Source organism: Octopus sinensis, linkage group LG3 (genome assembly GCF_006345805.1).
Source record: "Octopus sinensis linkage group LG3, ASM634580v1, whole genome shotgun sequence".
NCBI lineage: Eukaryota > Metazoa > Mollusca > Cephalopoda > Octopoda > Octopodidae > Octopus > Octopus sinensis.
Window position 1 is genome coordinate 169,780,316 of NC_042999.1, and position 18,014 is coordinate 169,798,329.

At 37.2% G+C, this 18,014-nt stretch overlaps 1 protein-coding gene across 1 annotated transcript in view; it reads right to left on the minus strand.

Annotated features, from left to right (window-relative positions):
- Positions 1-650: 650 nt before the first annotated feature.
- The window catches only part of LOC115209889 (rRNA methyltransferase 2, mitochondrial-like), a 21,149-nt gene continuing 3,785 nt past the window's right edge, over positions 651-18,014 (minus strand). Inside the window, exon 2 of the mRNA XM_029778472.2 lies at positions 651-1,577. Within this exon, the coding sequence (XP_029634332.1) occupies positions 1,138-1,577 (440 nt within the window). The 3' untranslated portion in view covers positions 651-1,137. The remainder of the gene's footprint in view (positions 1,578-18,014) is intronic.

Sequence of the window (18,014 nt, forward strand, 5' to 3'; positions counted from 1 at the left end):
AAAGGCGGTGCTCCAGCATAGCCACAGTCAAATGACAGAAACAAGTAAAAGAGTAAAGAGAGTATGTTGTGGAAGTATAAGCAACTATGGTACATAAATTTTAACAGAAAAATCTTAGACTTGGCTGAGAATCACTGCTTTAGTGGAATCCAAGGTGCAAGCATTTGGGCTAGGGTTTTGGCTTGAGGATAATTCTCTCCTTTTCTATAACCGTCTTGGTGGCCCTGAAAAGGGTCATTAGTACTATTCCTCTTCAAGAGATTAAAAAAAAACAAAACCCTTTATTCTTTTGAATGAATTCAATTCAAGAGCTACTTCCCCGCCTGAATTTGCAGATCAATCGAGATCATTCCATTCCAAGCATTCTTCAGTCTCCTTCACCAAATAATCTATTTAATTTTAAACTCAGATATAATTCTGATAAGGAAAAAACTTTTAGAATTTGACAAGACCATACTGGAGCACTACTTTCAGTTGGGCAGTGGAACAAGAGAAGGAAAGAAAGAGGAAAAGTGTGCAGTAGAGAAATGATTAACAGAGGAAGTGGAAAGAGGAAGAGAGAGAGAGAGAGAGAGAGAGAGAGAGAGAGAGAGAGAGAGAGAGAGAGAGAGAGAGGAAGTATAAGAAAAAGTATTTGAAAACACAGCAGCTTGGTCATAGCTTTGTTTATTTCCCTCAAGCTGTTTAGCAATATTGACAAAGAGTATCAATGTACAAATACAATAGGAGTACCGACAAGTCAAATGGTGTCCGTAGCAGCAGTTTTCTATTTCTTAACCCTCTTTTCACTCCCAGCCTTTGCCTCTACAATATGTTAAAGGAACATTAAAAATACGTTTTTTTTCTTCTTTATTTTTAGCTTTGTAATTAAATATTTATATATTTTCCCCCTTTTTTTCAAATCTTAAAATTTCCTTCATTTTTTTTTATAACTTTTAAATTTAAAAAAAAAATTGTATTTTTTTTACTTTTTAAAACTCTTATGCATGTTGTTTTAATTTTTTAAAAGATTTTATTAAAAAAAATTTGTTATCAATCCTGTTTTTAGTGGGAGAAACAGATATGTATACATGTGTGTGTGTGTGTGTGTGTGTGTGTCTGTGTGCGTGTGCATGTGAGTGTTAAATATTTCTTCCTTCACCGAATATGTGTCTTATTTGGTGAATAGCCTTTTCCAAGCAGAAATATTTCTGCTGAATCTCCCCTACTAGCTTGGGGTTTGACAATTTTAACAGTCTGAAAAACTTCACCCAACCGTTTCTCCAATTCCTTTTGTTCATGGCCTTGCCACAGTTTGCAGAGGAGTGCACCATCCTGCTGGAGAACGCTGTGAGAGAATTCGAGAACAGAAAAACAAAGTTCTATAATAAGATCATGGTCCATTGAACGGATTCCTGTAGTATTCGGGGCCATGTCGCTGAGAATGATGTCTGCCTTACGTCCGTTGAGCATTTCAATTATTTTGCTTTGGGTGTGGCCCTTTGTGAAGTCCATTGTAGATAGTGTGATGGCCCCTTTCACAGGAACCATAAACTGTTTGTCAATGCTTATCACACAGCCCTCGGCTTGACTTTTGGCTGCAATAAGAAAAAGAAATAGAAAACATTTAAAAGTAAATAAAAATAATTGTTTCTAGTTTAGGCAAAAGGCTAGCAATTTTTGAGAAAAGGAGCTTAGCTAATTAAATTGATCCCAGTACTTGACCGGCACATTATTTTGTCAACCCCCAAAAAATGATTTGAACTTAGAATGTACAGATTCAGCTGAAATACTGAGAGGAATTTCTTCTAACACCCTAATGATTCTGTCAAACCATCGTCCTTAATAAAAATAATAATAACAACAATAATCCTTTCCACTATAGGTACAGACCTGAAATTTTGGAAGATGGGGTTAGTTGATTACACTGACCCCATTACTCAACAGATAATTATTTCATTAACCCCAAAAGGATGAAAGGCTAAGCTGAATATGAATTAACATCAGAAAAACGGACCAAATGCCACTCAGCATTTTGTTCACATTCTAACAATTCTGCAGCTTGCCACCAGTAAATAAGAGAAGCAACTATTCAAACCAAAATGTCCGAAAATATAATTTGCAGCAATAAAGTTTCAATAAAAATGCTTTTTAGAATATTTTTTTATAGCTAAATATACAAAATTCTATAACTATACAGATTTAATTACCTTCCAAAACAAAATCCACAAGCCCGTACATACATTTAAATGTCTAGAGACATTGTACAGTCTTTCACATTAAAAAAAAAATACTACTGAACCATCAAAACATCACTAGGAAGCTAGGCTGGCTTCTGAAAAGAAAGTGTCTTGGTGCATGTGTCTGAAATTTACAGAAATAACTAATTCATATTAGTCTGGTAAAACAAATGTAGACTGTTTAATGAGAACAATTATCTTCCATTTTCAACAATGCACCAAAATGTCTCAGATGATGCATCACAGGAACATAAATTGAAATCTTAAAAACAGCCATTGTGTTATATATCTATGGGAGAGGCACAGAACCATTCTCCCTTCAAAGTGAAACATGAAGAAATTTAATGATGGTCTGCTTTGACTCTGTTCAAACTGCTAAAATCTCCTGGCCTTTCTCAAGACAAACTTCTTAAACATTGTACCCATCATGTGTTTGCTTCCAAACGGATTGTTGTTTAGCCTCAAGCAAACAAATGTGTGATGAAAGTATTTTAGACATGACCATGGACAGCATTAAACAAGTTGTCCTTCCAGAGTGCTGAGAGTACAGGAGATTTGACTGTTATTTCCAGCAGCTTTCTCATTGCTGAGTATTGGTTAAAAGGACATCCAACTACAACAGCCATAAAAAAAAAAAAAGAAATAAACTGGTCTTCAGTTCAAAAGATTCAAAAATAACTTTCAAATGTTTCCTTTATCAAATACCAACTTAACAATTGATATGCATGCAGATGGTGCCTCTGAGTTGCCATAAAATTATATATTTCACTCTGCTAGCCTATATACTCTCTTGTCCATTAACTCAGTGATTCTTTCATTTGCAAAAATGGTGAAATCTATGTTTGACTGATGAGCTTCTAATAAGTTTGACATTATTACATTTGTTGAAATATAAAAATACTGTTATGTTGGTGGGTGGGGCATCATACAGCCAAAATACACTCATTGGTTGAGATTCACTTCAGTTTTAGTTACAGTATCAAAAATTCTTCATCACACATAACTGTGACCATTTCAATGTGTGATGAAAATTTTTTGCATGGCTGAGTGGCTAAGAACTTGCTTTCAAACCATGTGATCTTGTGTTCAATCCTACGGTGAGCAACTCAGGAAAGTGTCTTTTACTATAGTCCCAAGCTGACCAAAGTACCTTAATGGTGAGGGATATTTGGCCCACAATTGTAAGGTCATGAGTTTGATTCCTGGTGGCTGTGTCCTTCAGCAAGACACTTTATTCCACGTTGCTCCAGTCCACTCAGCTAGCAAAAATGAATGGCCCCTGTATTCCAAAGGGTCAGCCTCGTCACACTCTGGGTCATGTTGAATCTCCTTCAGAACTACATTAACCCTTTTGTTACTGTATTTATTTTGAGATGCTCTGTGCTTCTTTCAATTACTTTAAATATAACAAAGAATTTAGCAAAATGACTTAGTTATCATTCAGCTAGTGTCAAGAACATAAATTGTGACTAAGGTTTGATAGAAGATTTTAATTCAGAACTTATGAAAACAAAACATTTGTACTGCAGAGCCAGAGCCGGTTTCAGCTGGGTTGGTAACAAAAGGGTTAAAAGTATGTGTGTCTGTAGAGGGCTCAGCCACTTGCAAGTTAATTCCAAGAGCAGACTGTTCTGTTGATTGGCTCAACCGGAACCCCTGTTGTCGTAACCAACAGAGTGCCTGTAGTCCCAAGCTGACCAAAGTATCTTGTAAAGTATCTTTGGTAGAAGGAAACTGGAACAAGCATCACCAAACAAGTGATGTTTCTTTTCTAGTCTTCTATGAAAAACATGTCTGACCATGGGGAAATTTTACCTTACTTGGGAAACAGTTGAGGGTTGGCAACAGGAAGGGCATCCAGCTGTACAAAATCTGTCTCAACAAATTTTGTGTGACCCACGCAAGCATGGGGATGAGGATGTTCAATGATGATAACTCAAACTGAGTGAACCACAATGACTGTGGTGTGTTTCTTGGCAGTGTGACCCTCCCAAAATATAATAATGGCTTCAACATATAATTTCAGACCAAAATGCATCATCCAAGAAAAAAAAAAAAACATTGACGGCATAATTATTTTTTGTTAATTTTTTACTAATGCATTAAATATGTTAACATTAACTTAATAATGGTTTCACATTTTGGCACAGAGCCAGCAATTTTAGGGGAGGGGGTAAGTTGATTACATCAACCCCAGTGCTCAACTGGTACTTTATTTTAATGAACTTTAAAGGACAAAAAGTAAAACTGACCTCAGCGTAATTAGAACTCAGAACAGAAAGATGGATGAACTGCTGCCAAGCAGTTTGCCCGGTCTGCCAGCTCACTGCCTTCTATTAACTAAATAAGAAGAGAACTAAAAACGAGGATGCTTCCAAGCGTTTATGAAGGAGATTTTTCAATGTCGACACACACTTCTTCATGCCAACCATTCTGCTTTAAACTGAGACCACACGGCTACTGCTAGAAATAGTAGTCATAGTTTCTTCAAGTCACACCCAAACTTACATTGGTCATTGTATAGAGATGGTCAGTTATAATGCTTTGGATTATGGGTCTGCTTGATCTAGGCACGCCAGGAGCTAAACAATAACTAGGATTGTCTCTGATGGTAGACAAAGAAACACCAGAGATTTCAGTTAATGAATAAAGATATGAAGGTGATAGCTGTCATCATCATCCTTCTCACATCATTTTCTGCTCATTATTTCATCCTGGCATCGGTTGAATGGGTCTAAGTGTCTTACAACTTGTCACGGCCAATCAGTACACATAAAAACACAGAAAATTGATGGTTTTTGCTATTGTGTGTATATCATGCCTATTATTATTTTTTCTTTTGTGGTGTGTTTTTTAACACAGATGACTTTTCTCTCATTAAACACTTTACAGCATTTACTAAGTGCATTTATCTAGCCACCAACACTAGAGATCTCATCTGCTACAGAACTACTAAAAGAGCCCACTCTATTCTGTAGAAGATTTTTTTTCACAGTTACTATTCTCCCAGACAGATTGCCTGCTTGCAGCTTGTGGAGTTCATGTTTCTTTTGTTTGTTCTTTCCTTTTAAGTTAGTATGGTTATAGACAGATTGAATATGATAGTTTGTACCAGGATAGCAAACCAAAGATATTATTATGTATTGTAAATGCTTTGAGGTTTGCAGTGTAGGTTCTGGGTTCAAACCCTAAGTCAACCAGGCCTTTCCTCTCTCCAGTGCCTATAAAATAAGTTCTAGTAAGATACTGCTGGAGACCCCTACCATACAAATTTGCAGCCATCTGAACCAGAACATGAAGAGCAAAATAGATCAATGATCCAAGGATTTTCAACCGTGACTCATGACCATCTTTTCTTATTTTCAGACACTGCATCTAGAACCATATTCAGATCATTCAAGATGTACATCATTGTTGAGATGGTAGACTGAGATATGACAAGCAGATCGAGGATCAACCCAGAAGCATCCTCACGGCTGAAGACAGACAGACTCTCAAACATTGTACACAACATTTGCAACTCCTTCATCCTTCACCTTAAATCTCCTCATCCTTAATCACTCAAAACCTTCTATCTCCATCTCCTCAGCATGTGTTGATTGCATTAACCTTATCACTTTGTTCCTTCACCTTTTACTTGGCTTATATAAAGGTGTCCACTGTCTTTCTCCTACTAAATACACTTTAACCCTTTCGTTACCATATTTCTGCTGAGATGCTCTCTGTTTCTTTCAATTGATTTTAAATATAACAAAGAATTTAGTAAAATGACTTAGTTATCCTTAAGCTGGTGTTAGGAACATAAATTGTGACTAAGGTTTGGTGGAAGATTTCAATTCAAAACTTATGAAAACAAGACATTTATACTACAGAGCCAGGGTTGGTATCGAAAGGGTTAACTTCTTGTTGCACTGACAGCTAGCAACCCCTCTCCCCTGGAGCACACCTCAATTACCACTCCTCATCTGCTCTTGCCTTTGTTTACCTCTGCTATTGCCAATTGTTCTTCTGACTTCACTTCAAATAGCCCTGCTTTTTGGGCTCCAAACAAATAATTTTGTTAAGTAAAACAGGTGGCATGAATCAAATATGCTTGATGATAGGTATTCAACTACTATGAATATCTTTGAAACTATAAGTGACATGGACTGAAAGGTTCTCTTTGTACTCAGTAGTTGAGTGAGAAAGGAAAGAACAACGATACAAACACAACACTTTGAGGTGGATTCTCAATTTGGTGAGGACAAGACAACTCTCTGGTACTGTGACAGAGACAATATAGGGAAGAGAGGACTCTAGTGTTGGTGGGGACAAAACCTCAAGTTGTGATGCCACAATAAAATAAAATTTACCAAGTACATTTTGAAGAAGAAAAAAAGAAAAAGAAAAAGGAATGAGCAAGCAAGACAAGGTCCCCACTTCTCCATCAAGGATGATAGCAACTATAAATAAGAACTGTCTTCACCTGTGATGATCTGTTCAACTCATGCTAGTATGGAAAAGTGTATGTAAAAAATCATGATGCTATCTATATACATACATACAAACACACATTTGTAAATATACACATTCACAACATAAAAATGAATATTTTTTTTCATACATGGGAGTGAAATTTGGCCTTGAATGCAGATTTAGAGAGTAGAAAGACTAGGAATTATGACCACTTCATGATTATGCTTTGCTAGATGTGTAATAATACTGTGCATGAACAGGGAGAAAAATTGAACATAAGAGGAATCAGACGTAGAGGGAGGAGTGCATGCGTATGAGTATGTGATGTGTACTGGAGGATGATAGCTGTATAAAGAAGTGCTAGGTACCCAAAATGAATGGTACTCATAGAAGAGAGAGATCAAGAAGGATTTGGGAAGAAGTGGTGAAGATGGATCTGAAGGAGATGACATGCTGAATAGGAAAAGACTGGTTTGTCCATCCAAGCTTGGTAAAATGGACACTAAAATTGTTAGTGTGTACCTATGTATGCATATGCAGCCACGTATCACTACGTATATGTATATATATATATATATATGCACGTTATTAACTTCTTTGATGCAATCTTATTTCTCAAACAAGTATCTTAGTGCTCACCAATCTTTCATATATCCCACTCATCACATACTTTTATCACTCATCCATACCCTCATCTCTCATACTCATGTCCCTATTGTTCATCTCTCCCTCCCACCTTCCACTTTTAAATCTCACTCCACCAGGCTGCCAGTGTGACTAAGGGTAGTCTCAAACAGACTGGAGTGGAGCATACGACTCACTGGTAGATAATATAAAATGCTGCACCATATAACAGAACATCGCGGGTGTCAAATTTATGTTTAGAGGAAACCCTGGCAATCACCACATCCCGAGAAAACATAATTAATGTCCACTCAGAAGGATCTCCTCTGTTCATCATACTGAGCTTCCAGTGCACCTAAGAATGTCACTGCACCTGTCTGACCTTCTCACCAACACCCCACCCACCTCTCACAGCTATCTTGAGACATATGCTTTAAGGGCCTTCACCAGGTATGTATCTCACACACTCTACTTATACTCCCCACCTAGCCATTTGGTACAGATTATTTGTCCTTACCATTCATTGACCTTTTGCCATCACCCCTATCCTCTCCAATGTTAATACATTGATAATATCCACCCCCTCTTACCACTACTGTGAACTCTGTTAAAAGCACCTAGTACTCTGTAAAGATGTTGGTGTTGGCATCCAACCATAAAAACTGAATCAAAAATTAAACTTACAAGTGAGATGCAGTGTTCAGACTCATCTAGAAGCACAATAATGACTATCTAACCCATGCCAGCATAGAAAGCAGAAGTTTTATTCCGATGATAATAAAACTAGGCATTAAAATACTTCAATCCCTAAGTATATTTCCAATTACTGTATTTATTCTACATAATAAACACTCATATATTAATGTGCATCATTAGTTTTGGGCAATGAAATACTAGGAAAAGATATTTCATCTCTAACATGCATTGCATCATCATCATCATCACCACCACCACCATTGTGGTTGTCATTGTTTAACTTACATGTGCCATGCTGGCATGGGTTGGATGGTTTGACAGGAGCCAATGCGAAAGAGGTAGCATGGAAGATGAGAGTGAAAAGAATTGCAACAGGAATGTTCATCTCCAGTCTCGAGTTAATCGACTTTTTCGTTTCCCACATGAAACGGAAAATAAGGCTGGAGAAGAAATGCCTGTTGCAAAGTGTGTTTCGTAAAAGATGGAAGTCTATAGCAAGTATGTTGCGAGTGAAAGAACCTGTTTAATCAAGAATGTGAAAAAGGAGAAAGCAAAGTCTTCAGTGTGAGTTTGTGGTTTGTGGGGTCAACCGCGTCCTCCGCTTCATTTTTTGTTATTCACTCATTCTCATTTAACTGTATATATCTTAATTGTTTGTTTATTCATACGCTTCGTCTCATTCGATACCCTGGCCCCAATGTTTGTTTTGTCTGTCCTTGTATCGTCCCCTCTTTTTCTCAACCTCATGGATAATAAAGAATTTGACTTACACTTTAGCAAGGTTTCTATGGTTGGATGCCCTTCCTAAAGCCAACTACTTTACAATGTACTCGGTGCCCCTTACATGACATTAGCACAAGTGAAGTCCAAATGAGGAATGCGGTGTAATTTTTCTTTTAATTATGCAATATAATATATATATCAAATGCCTACTTTTTCATGCTTGCATGGATCAAAGAAGTGAGTATTAGGGCAGAGTTTTCTATGGCCAGATGTCCTTTTTGTCACCAGCCATCACCTATTTCCAAGTTAAGTAATAATCTCCAATTCTATTAAACAAAAAACAACTTGGACATGCTATTATACAGGACTGCAAGTAAATGACGCCATTAGTTTAGCCGCTGTTTACAACCAACTATATAAAAAAAAAGGCAAATATAAACTCACTTACACGCACTCAGGTATATATATGTGTGTGTGTGTGTGTGACCTTGGGCAAGTGTCTTCCACTTTAGCCTCAGGTCGACCAAAGCCTTGTGAGTGGAACTGGTAGATGGAAACTGAAAGAAGCCAGTCATATATATATATATTTATGTGCATGTGTCTTTGTGTCTGTGTTTGTCCCCCCACCATTGCTTGACAGACGATGTTGGTGTGTTTATGTTCCTGTGAGATGCAAAAGATACCAATAGAATAAGTACTAGGCTTACAAAGAATAAGTCCAGCATGGATGTAGTCAAATGACTGAAACAAATAAAAGAATAATACATATACATCCAAAGGGATTCTTTCAGTTTCCATTTATCAAATCCACCCACAAGGATTTGGTTGGCCCAGAGCTATAGTAAAAGACATTAGTCGAACATGTCATGCAGTGGGACAGAATTTGAAACTATGTGGTTTGGAGGGGAACCTCTAAACCAGACAGTCATGCAATGTGCCTAAAAGCCATATAAATTGTATATATTAAATTATATATTGACTGAATAGTTATGGATAGAATACTTGTGTGTATATATATTACCTGTTATAGCAGAAGATTGAAACCAAAAATTTAAAGAAGTATATCTTCTTGCAACAGCATATTTTTCTGTTTCTCAATCTATCTCTATCTCCCTTGTGTGTGTGTGTGTGTGTGTATATCAAATCTCAAACAAATCCCACTGTGCCGTTGCCAGGGGGTGGGGAATATACACTGAATAACATAGTCTGAGGTATACTATTCCTGAAAACATAATGGAGGCTTACAGGTATTTTTTCCATACATTGAGAACAAATGATCTAGACACACCTGTGCAGGTGTGTCTAGATCAGCCAATGCCCTCAATACTCAATTGCTCACGCCTCTCACATACACCCAAACTTTATAAGGTAACACAACATGCTGAATAATACCCGTTTCTATTCAGCTTTGATTGACCTTCCACTTTTCATACCATCTCATTGCCATACAGCAGTGCTTTTCAAACTTTTTGCTGGAGCGGAACCCCAAGCATGAAACGAGAAACATTTTGTTGCCAATAGTTCCCTGAATCTTCCCTTCCATTTTTCACATTTTAGTTACCATATTTTCATTATATCAACCCCCAGCATTTTGATCAGTTCACAGACTTGATGTTTCAAAGGTACTTCTACTATGAAATACTTCTGTGCATCCATAATACCTAAGGTTTGGGTTGCTCCATTCAGGATTCCATGACAAATTTTGTAGAACCCTTGCTTGCAGTGAATACAATATATTCTTATGTATCAACCAAGGCCACACTTCAAATGACACTGGATTTTGTGCTGTTACCAATGACAACATTGCTCTTTGTCATGACCCAATAAGGAGGCCATTATATGATTGCTCCACCTGCAAGAAATAGCAGCCAAATCTCCTTCAAATCACATCTTTTAACAGGACAGGATACTTTAGATAATTGAATTCTATGTAGCCTTTAAGAGATAGGCAGATCATAATTGGTGAACCTTTGTTCATAGGTGTGCTTAATCAGGGCTGAACAACACCAATAGCAACTGTTCACTCATACACTGGCCTTCAAATCATTGAAATTTCAGACGATTTGGCCAAGTTTGAAGTTGGCTCTATAGCTCTGATATGCACAACACTTCAAATATATTCAATCCTGAAGCTAGAAACTTAGTGACCCTCAATTTATCTGTACATTAAATTCTTTATTGACCTTGCTACCAATCCCGATCCTGAACATAAAACCCAGACAACTAGTTTTCTCAGTAGCTCCTGGATGACACAGTGTGAACCCTTTCAAAAGTTTATCTCTACATTGTTCTTGCATCACACATATCCAGTTGAGCATGCTGGTTCCATTCCTCTCCAGCCATTGCATTCAATGCTCAGACCTCAATATCTTGCAGCAGTTCAGTCCATATACAAGCAACACACTATTTACCTTTTACTTGAAGAGAGAACCCTTTAGTTGCGAGCAGAGGTAAAACCCTGAATGTGTTCTACCTGGTCCTTATTCTAGCTTCTTTGCACACTCCTCCAAAGCTGATTAAACTGTTAACAGGAACTATCATCAACTTCTTTACAGCATTCCAAACACTAAAAAGAAGTTCTTTTTATTAGCATTCTGACCCTTAATTGTTCTTGTCACATACAAAGCCTTCATTGTCAGCCAGCCTGTGAACCCAGTACACTTCTTGGGCATACATAGTTCATACAATGTACACCAGATGGAGTGCATATTTATTTTATATCACAATTGGTGAATATCATTCTAGGTTACAGGTTTAAACAAACCAATCACTAGTTCACTGTGGCAAAGTGACAAGTGTGTAACTTGATAGTGAATAAATACCTCAAAGGACTCCACTCACAAAGGAAAGTTTGATGGTTTTCTCACCATTTTATATAAGTGACACACATACACACACTATTTAAGTGCTATATTTTTAGAGCTTTAATTACTTTGAATTCTACCATTAAAAACAAATCATTTTACATTTCTCAAGGTTTGTAAATTTTTATCACACACATTATTAGTGATGGAAGCAATATTAATACCAAAAGATAACTTTTACATCCAACTTAACATGAATGTCTTATTAGAAGACCAAATACTGCATTATTAGCGTTGAGAGATCCTCTCATATAGGTGCTTGGTGCATAAAAGAGCACAAGGGTCGACCCTTGTCATGGCTGCTGGAATTCCTGTATCACATGATTTCATTCTACTGGAGACCATCAGCGAGAAGTATTCAGTTAAATCTTGCTGCGATGATACAAAGAATATCAGCATCTTTTCAGACACTGATGATGCAAATAGCCAGCAGGCTTATTAAAAATTGATTACTAGCGATGGAAGCAGTATTAATAACAAAAGGTAATCTTTTTAGTCCAACTTAAACATAAATGTTTTGTTAGAACACCGAATACTGCATTATCAACATTCAGGGATCCTTTCATAGAGGTGCTTGGTGCTTAAAAGCGCACACAGATTGTAGCAGACAAGAATCGGCTCTCATGGGTGCTGGAATTCCCATATTATGTGATTTCATTCCATTGGAAATTGTCAGTGGGAAGTGTCCGATCACTGCATGCCAGTCAAATGTTGCTGCTAAGATATACAGAATACCAACACCTTTTCAGACATTGAAAGCTAAGTACACTGCTATTCCAGACGCAATTCTCTTCATTGATATTTTGATTCATACAAATTCTTTGGAATCTGCAGCATTTCCTAACTCTTATCCTCATGGAAGAGGATCTTAGCAAGCATCTTATTCTCAACCCTATTTTTTGGCTAAATAAACTGGACATCTTGCTCCATGATGTAACTTTTAAGTACTCTTTCTTCCACTTGTCTATATTTAATTGCAAACACTTAATTTTGAATATTTCAAACTGATGACTCTGGCTCCTTGACATTTTACTCAATTGAAATAGCTACAATGTCACAGAGTATTCATGCAATTTTTCTTTCTCTTCATTTTCGTTTGTTTAACAAACACTCCTGATATGCACACATGAACATACACAGATCTCCAAAGACAGAGGCATCAGTCATAATGTCAACAGGGAATGTCAATAGCAGCACTGCTTCACTCGAGTGGTGATAAGTATGGAAGATAAGCACTCACACACACATTTGCTCATTTGCTTTACCAAAGGTTCGACAAATATGCTATAGAGGTATTGTTTTACAGCTTGATGCTCATCCTGACTCTAACCTTTAACTGTTTTTCACATAGCTTCAAAGGTACAAAGTGAGTGGACAGGTTAATGACACAAGACATGCCAATAACAACACCACCTGGACATTGTAACTTTCAAATAAGTGAGTGCTGATGCAAACAAACACAAAGGCACACACACCTGGCTTCTTTCCAGTTTCTGTCAATTAAATCCATTCTCAAGACTGCTGACTGGCCCAGGGCCCACAGCACAAAAAGCAGCTTTTTTACCCCACCCCCAAGCACTCCAGATTCATTTGTCTCTTCCCCTTTTGTGCTCCCAAACCAGACATTGCACTAACCCCTACACTCACTCATTCCCAGAGTGTCAGTCCTCTGCAATTACTTTCTCCTTGTATGTTTTTTTCTGCAGCTGTTGGCATGTCCATGAAGAATGTTAATGGCACTAAACTGCAAAGGTTATCGGTAATGCTCCATCCTCCAGGCCAAACCAACAGCGAAGTAGGTGCTAATATACTTAATGTAGTAAGTCAACAAAGTTTTGGTCTAGTGGTTAGGATTCCTGGCTTTCACCCAGGTGGCCCAGGTTCGATTCTTGGCATGGGAATACTTATTTTACAGTGGTGAGCTGGCACAAACATTAGCGCACTGGGCGAAATGCTTAGCAGTATTTCGTCTGCCGTTACATTCTGAGTTCAAATTTCACTGGGGTCAACTTTGCCTTTCATCCTTTCGGGGTCGATTAAATAAGTACCAGTTATGCACTGGGGTTGATGTCATTGCTTGTCCCCTCTATGTTTAACCCCCTGTGGGCAATAAAGACATAATAAAAGGTTTATCAAAACTGCACTCATACTGAGAAGAAACAATTCATTAGCTAAATGACTAACTCTAATCAAGAAATACTTCTTCATCACCACCAGAATTTCAATTAATAACAGAAAGACAGCCCTCCACAGTTTTCTTGCAAGTTGTGAAATATTTACATATTTGAACCCCAATTTGTAGAATTTCTCTGATATATTTTGTCTAATTTTCTTCTGTACTCTTTATTTGTCTTTTATTTGTTTCAGTCATTTGACTGCGGCTATGCTGGAGCACCAACTTTAGTCGAATAAATCAACCCCAGGACTCATTCTTTGTAAGCCTAGTACTTATTCTATCGGCCTCTTTTGTCAAACCGCTAAGTTACGGGAACGTAAACACACTAGCATCATCTACATCTACATACATGGGGGAAATTCCGTCTATGGCTGTCTTTATGGAGTTGTTAGCTAACTCCTCCTACATCGTTTTGTCGATTTTGATGTAACTTGACACATGAGTAGAACTCAAGTCTGGAAACCTCATGGCATACTCAGATTGTTGAAAAAATTGATAATAGGGCCCCTGGAAGGGATCCTTATATATAGCCAAGGAAAATAACCCATTCATTTTCCTAAATTATTCGGTAAAAATGAAATTGAGTATGCTTATTTCTTAGTATTTGAACTGTTAGAGTTATTTTCACAATTTATCCAGTACAACCCATAAACAAGTAAATAGTATTTGCCTAAATAATAGATCCACTTATTTCAGTTAGTGACTTACTCACGAATATACCAACACAAGTGCCCCCAAAGGTAATATTCTCTGGGAATGCACAAAAGTCCTTTTTGAGTTATTTACTTTGAATTATTATTATCTCATATCTGATTAACCTGTTATTACATAAAATGCTCCACGATTTTAGTATCCATATCTTAGAAGTATTTCCTCCTATGTTCTATACACTCTGGCAATGCATTAAAGCCCTTTTGGGGGCTACTTTAATTGAATTCTTACTATCGGGTAATTAATTTCATGTTATTACATAACTTCACAATTTGGGTATTCATAGCTTATTGGGAATTCCTAAAAACAAGATCCTGTGTAGGACAGTTCGGTATTCTCTGTAAATGCACAAAAACTGTTTTAAGGGCTACACACTTTGTATTGTTGGTATTGGATTAGCGAAACAATTATGAGAATGGAACCAAGGGATAAGCCCTGCTTTCCTGGGAATTACAGGGTATGTCAGCTAGTATATACATATATATGATGGGCTTCTTTCAGTTTCTGTTTACCAACTCACAAGGCTTTGGTCGGCTCGAGGCTATAGCAGAAGACACTTGCCCAAGAAGCCACACAGTGGGACTGAACCCGGAACCATGCAGTTGGTAAGCAAGCTACTTGCCACACAGCCACTCCTGTCTAATAGCGCACATTTAATAAATAAATCTTGAATAGTACCAAGCACTCAAAGGCAACATTAGAATTTATGAAGAAATCAGGTATTATGTTGACTTAGCCATGTAAAAGTTCTCAGTTTACTGCATATACATATATCAGAAGATCTTCTACCTTTGTCTGACTGTGATGGTGCACAACAATCAAATAGTTGACAAAAAAATGAAATGAGGCCATATTTGGAACAATGGATGTAAGCATATTAAGACTACTTTTCTTCTTCAGTTTCTTTTTTCAAAAGCACCCCTGACAAAAACCAGTGCTGGCTATAATTTCTATAGAATATCTGTAGACATAACCTAAACGAGTGATGTATAGCACACTGCTAACACAGAAGTACATGGATACTGACTTGTTTTATGATCGAAGATACCAATGACATGATTCAATCATAAAATAAACTTGAAAAACCACATTTTAATATAAATACATTAAAATTGGAATTTATAAGAATTTTAAAGACAGTGTAGGCTTTAATAATTGCTTTCTTTTACTAAATGTTATATACTCATAACTAATCAATAACTTTATTACAATATAGATTTAAAAACAGAATGTAGTGAGAAATGAACCCAAAACACTTGATTACAAAGCAAGCTTTATAGGCTATGCCTGTACCAATAATTTTAACCATTTAGAATTTAAATCAACCATATCTGGCCAAAATATTCTGCTTGCTTTATGTTCAAACTGGCCGGATCCAACATCTCACACCTACCCTGCACTGTCATTCTAAAAATAAACAATCACATCAAAACAATGGCAATAAAGAAGGTTATGCTTGTATATTCCCAAATTCAAGTTTTATTAGGTCGTTAGCCCCATTTCTTAATTGTTACTTATGTCGCAGTTTGATTGATTTGTTCTTCTGATGTCATATTCTTAAACTAGAATTCATCCTTGTCCATACATTAATTTCTAAGCAGTAGTTCATCTGCTAGAAATAACAGTTAAGTCTCACTAAAATCTAACTATTTTAAACAAAATTAACAAAGAAAGATAATGCAGTTCTATTTCACCCAACAAAAAGATACTCTCAGTGGCTGGGTGTTAAACTTAATATTAACACCCGGCCACCAAATTAAAACAAAAAAACAAGTCTAATAGGGGTAAAAAAATGTGTATTAAACGAATATGAAAACCAAAATTTGCGACAATAAACCGGTTACTCGGCAGAGGAAAAGATCATCACGGGCCCGGATGAAGAGTTGCAGCCTCCAATAGAAATGCTTGCAGTTGTTTGGCAGCAGGTTTAACAGCTTGAAGGAATTGGAAGTTTTCACTGTGACCTGGAAGCGGTTGTAACCCAGGTTTCAGAGAGAACTGTATGCACCCCAAGAATCACTGTAAATAGGGGAACCTTGATGGATGTGGTGAGTAATTTAAGGAATAATGGTAGCAGCATAATCTTTTCCTCTTGGCCACACTTTGAGGAAAGAGGGATAAAAAATTTCTTCTTTGTTTTGCGTTCGATGCCACCGAAAAGTCAAATAGTCTTTAAAAGCCTTCTGTGCTGGTATTTTCTACAAAGAACAGTTTCGTCAGTTTCAACTGGCACACTAGTGCCACCAACTTGTTCTTGGTGATTTTCCATTTAAAATGGACACACCTCTGAACAGAAGGAGTACCAATCAATAGAGGTGGGAAGTGATGTTCAAATTCTCCATGATTGACTTATGAGACCAACTTTCCGTATATGACTGCGCCCCCCAAGAAGTGTTTTTAAATAGAGAAATGGAATATCCGTACCCAGTTCCAGCCTGTCGGCGAACAGCCTTTTTGCAGCGGTACATGTTTATTCCATTGTGAAGGATGCAAGCTGAATGGCATGATGGGCAATGTACAATGGTAGGAAGAACTCCGTGTTGGCGAAAAGACTCAAAAGTTGCAGTGTCATCCTCGTGAGAACGGAGAATACCACTGTAAAGGGTCGAATCACAGGAAGTACAAGAGACCATCCTGTTGTAATAGGTCTTGGAAGAGAAACACCTCAAAGGAGTGACGCTATTTGAGCCTGCCTCGTGGTTCAAGCAGCTGCAACACCAGTGTTTAAAAAAAATAACAAAGAAAAAAAAAAAGCAAAGAGAAATTTTTATTTCTTGTTAGATGGAAGTTGGCAAAAAGATTTTTCGGTATTTTTGTATAAATTAGTTATCTAAAATAAAAAAAATAATCTTTTTACTATCTGTGGCCGTGTGTTAATAACTTAATATTAACCCCAAAAGAGAGTACGAGATGGTCACAACTGACATGTCGTTGACCAGCAACCTGTTTGATCAAGATTGATCTGAGCTAGTAACAACAATTATCCAGAAGTTATTGAGGGAGCATCTACACGGTTGCTCAACCTGGTACAAAAAGGCAGCCAATCCTCTCTCACATAACGCCTCACCGGATTAAAAAGGACAACGGAAATGTATAATCCCAGATCTACAAAAAGGCAGCATGATTACATCTGGAATGGTTTGATTATAGGTTTCTGCTTAATCAAAACTGATGAGGGACCAAACCACAACAAAAGCACTGTTAACTAAAGTAATTTGGACCAATGAAAGGAGCATTTAGGTACTCGTTCAAACTGGTACAAATAGCAACCAATTCTTCTTCCTCAAAATCACATAATACTAACTTACGTGGATTAATAGATAAAAAGCCTGGGTGGTTGCGTCTAGAGAGATTTTGATTAAAGGCCTTCTCGACAACATCAGCATTGGGTTAAATTGACAAAAAACCAAGCGGTGTTCAGGGGGTAACTAGTCAACGACTGTGATGACAACTTACAAATAATTAGGTTTAATTAAACAGTCGCGCCAAGAGGCTACAAATGAAATCATTATTGACTCGATTTTTGAATGCATTACAAACGTAATG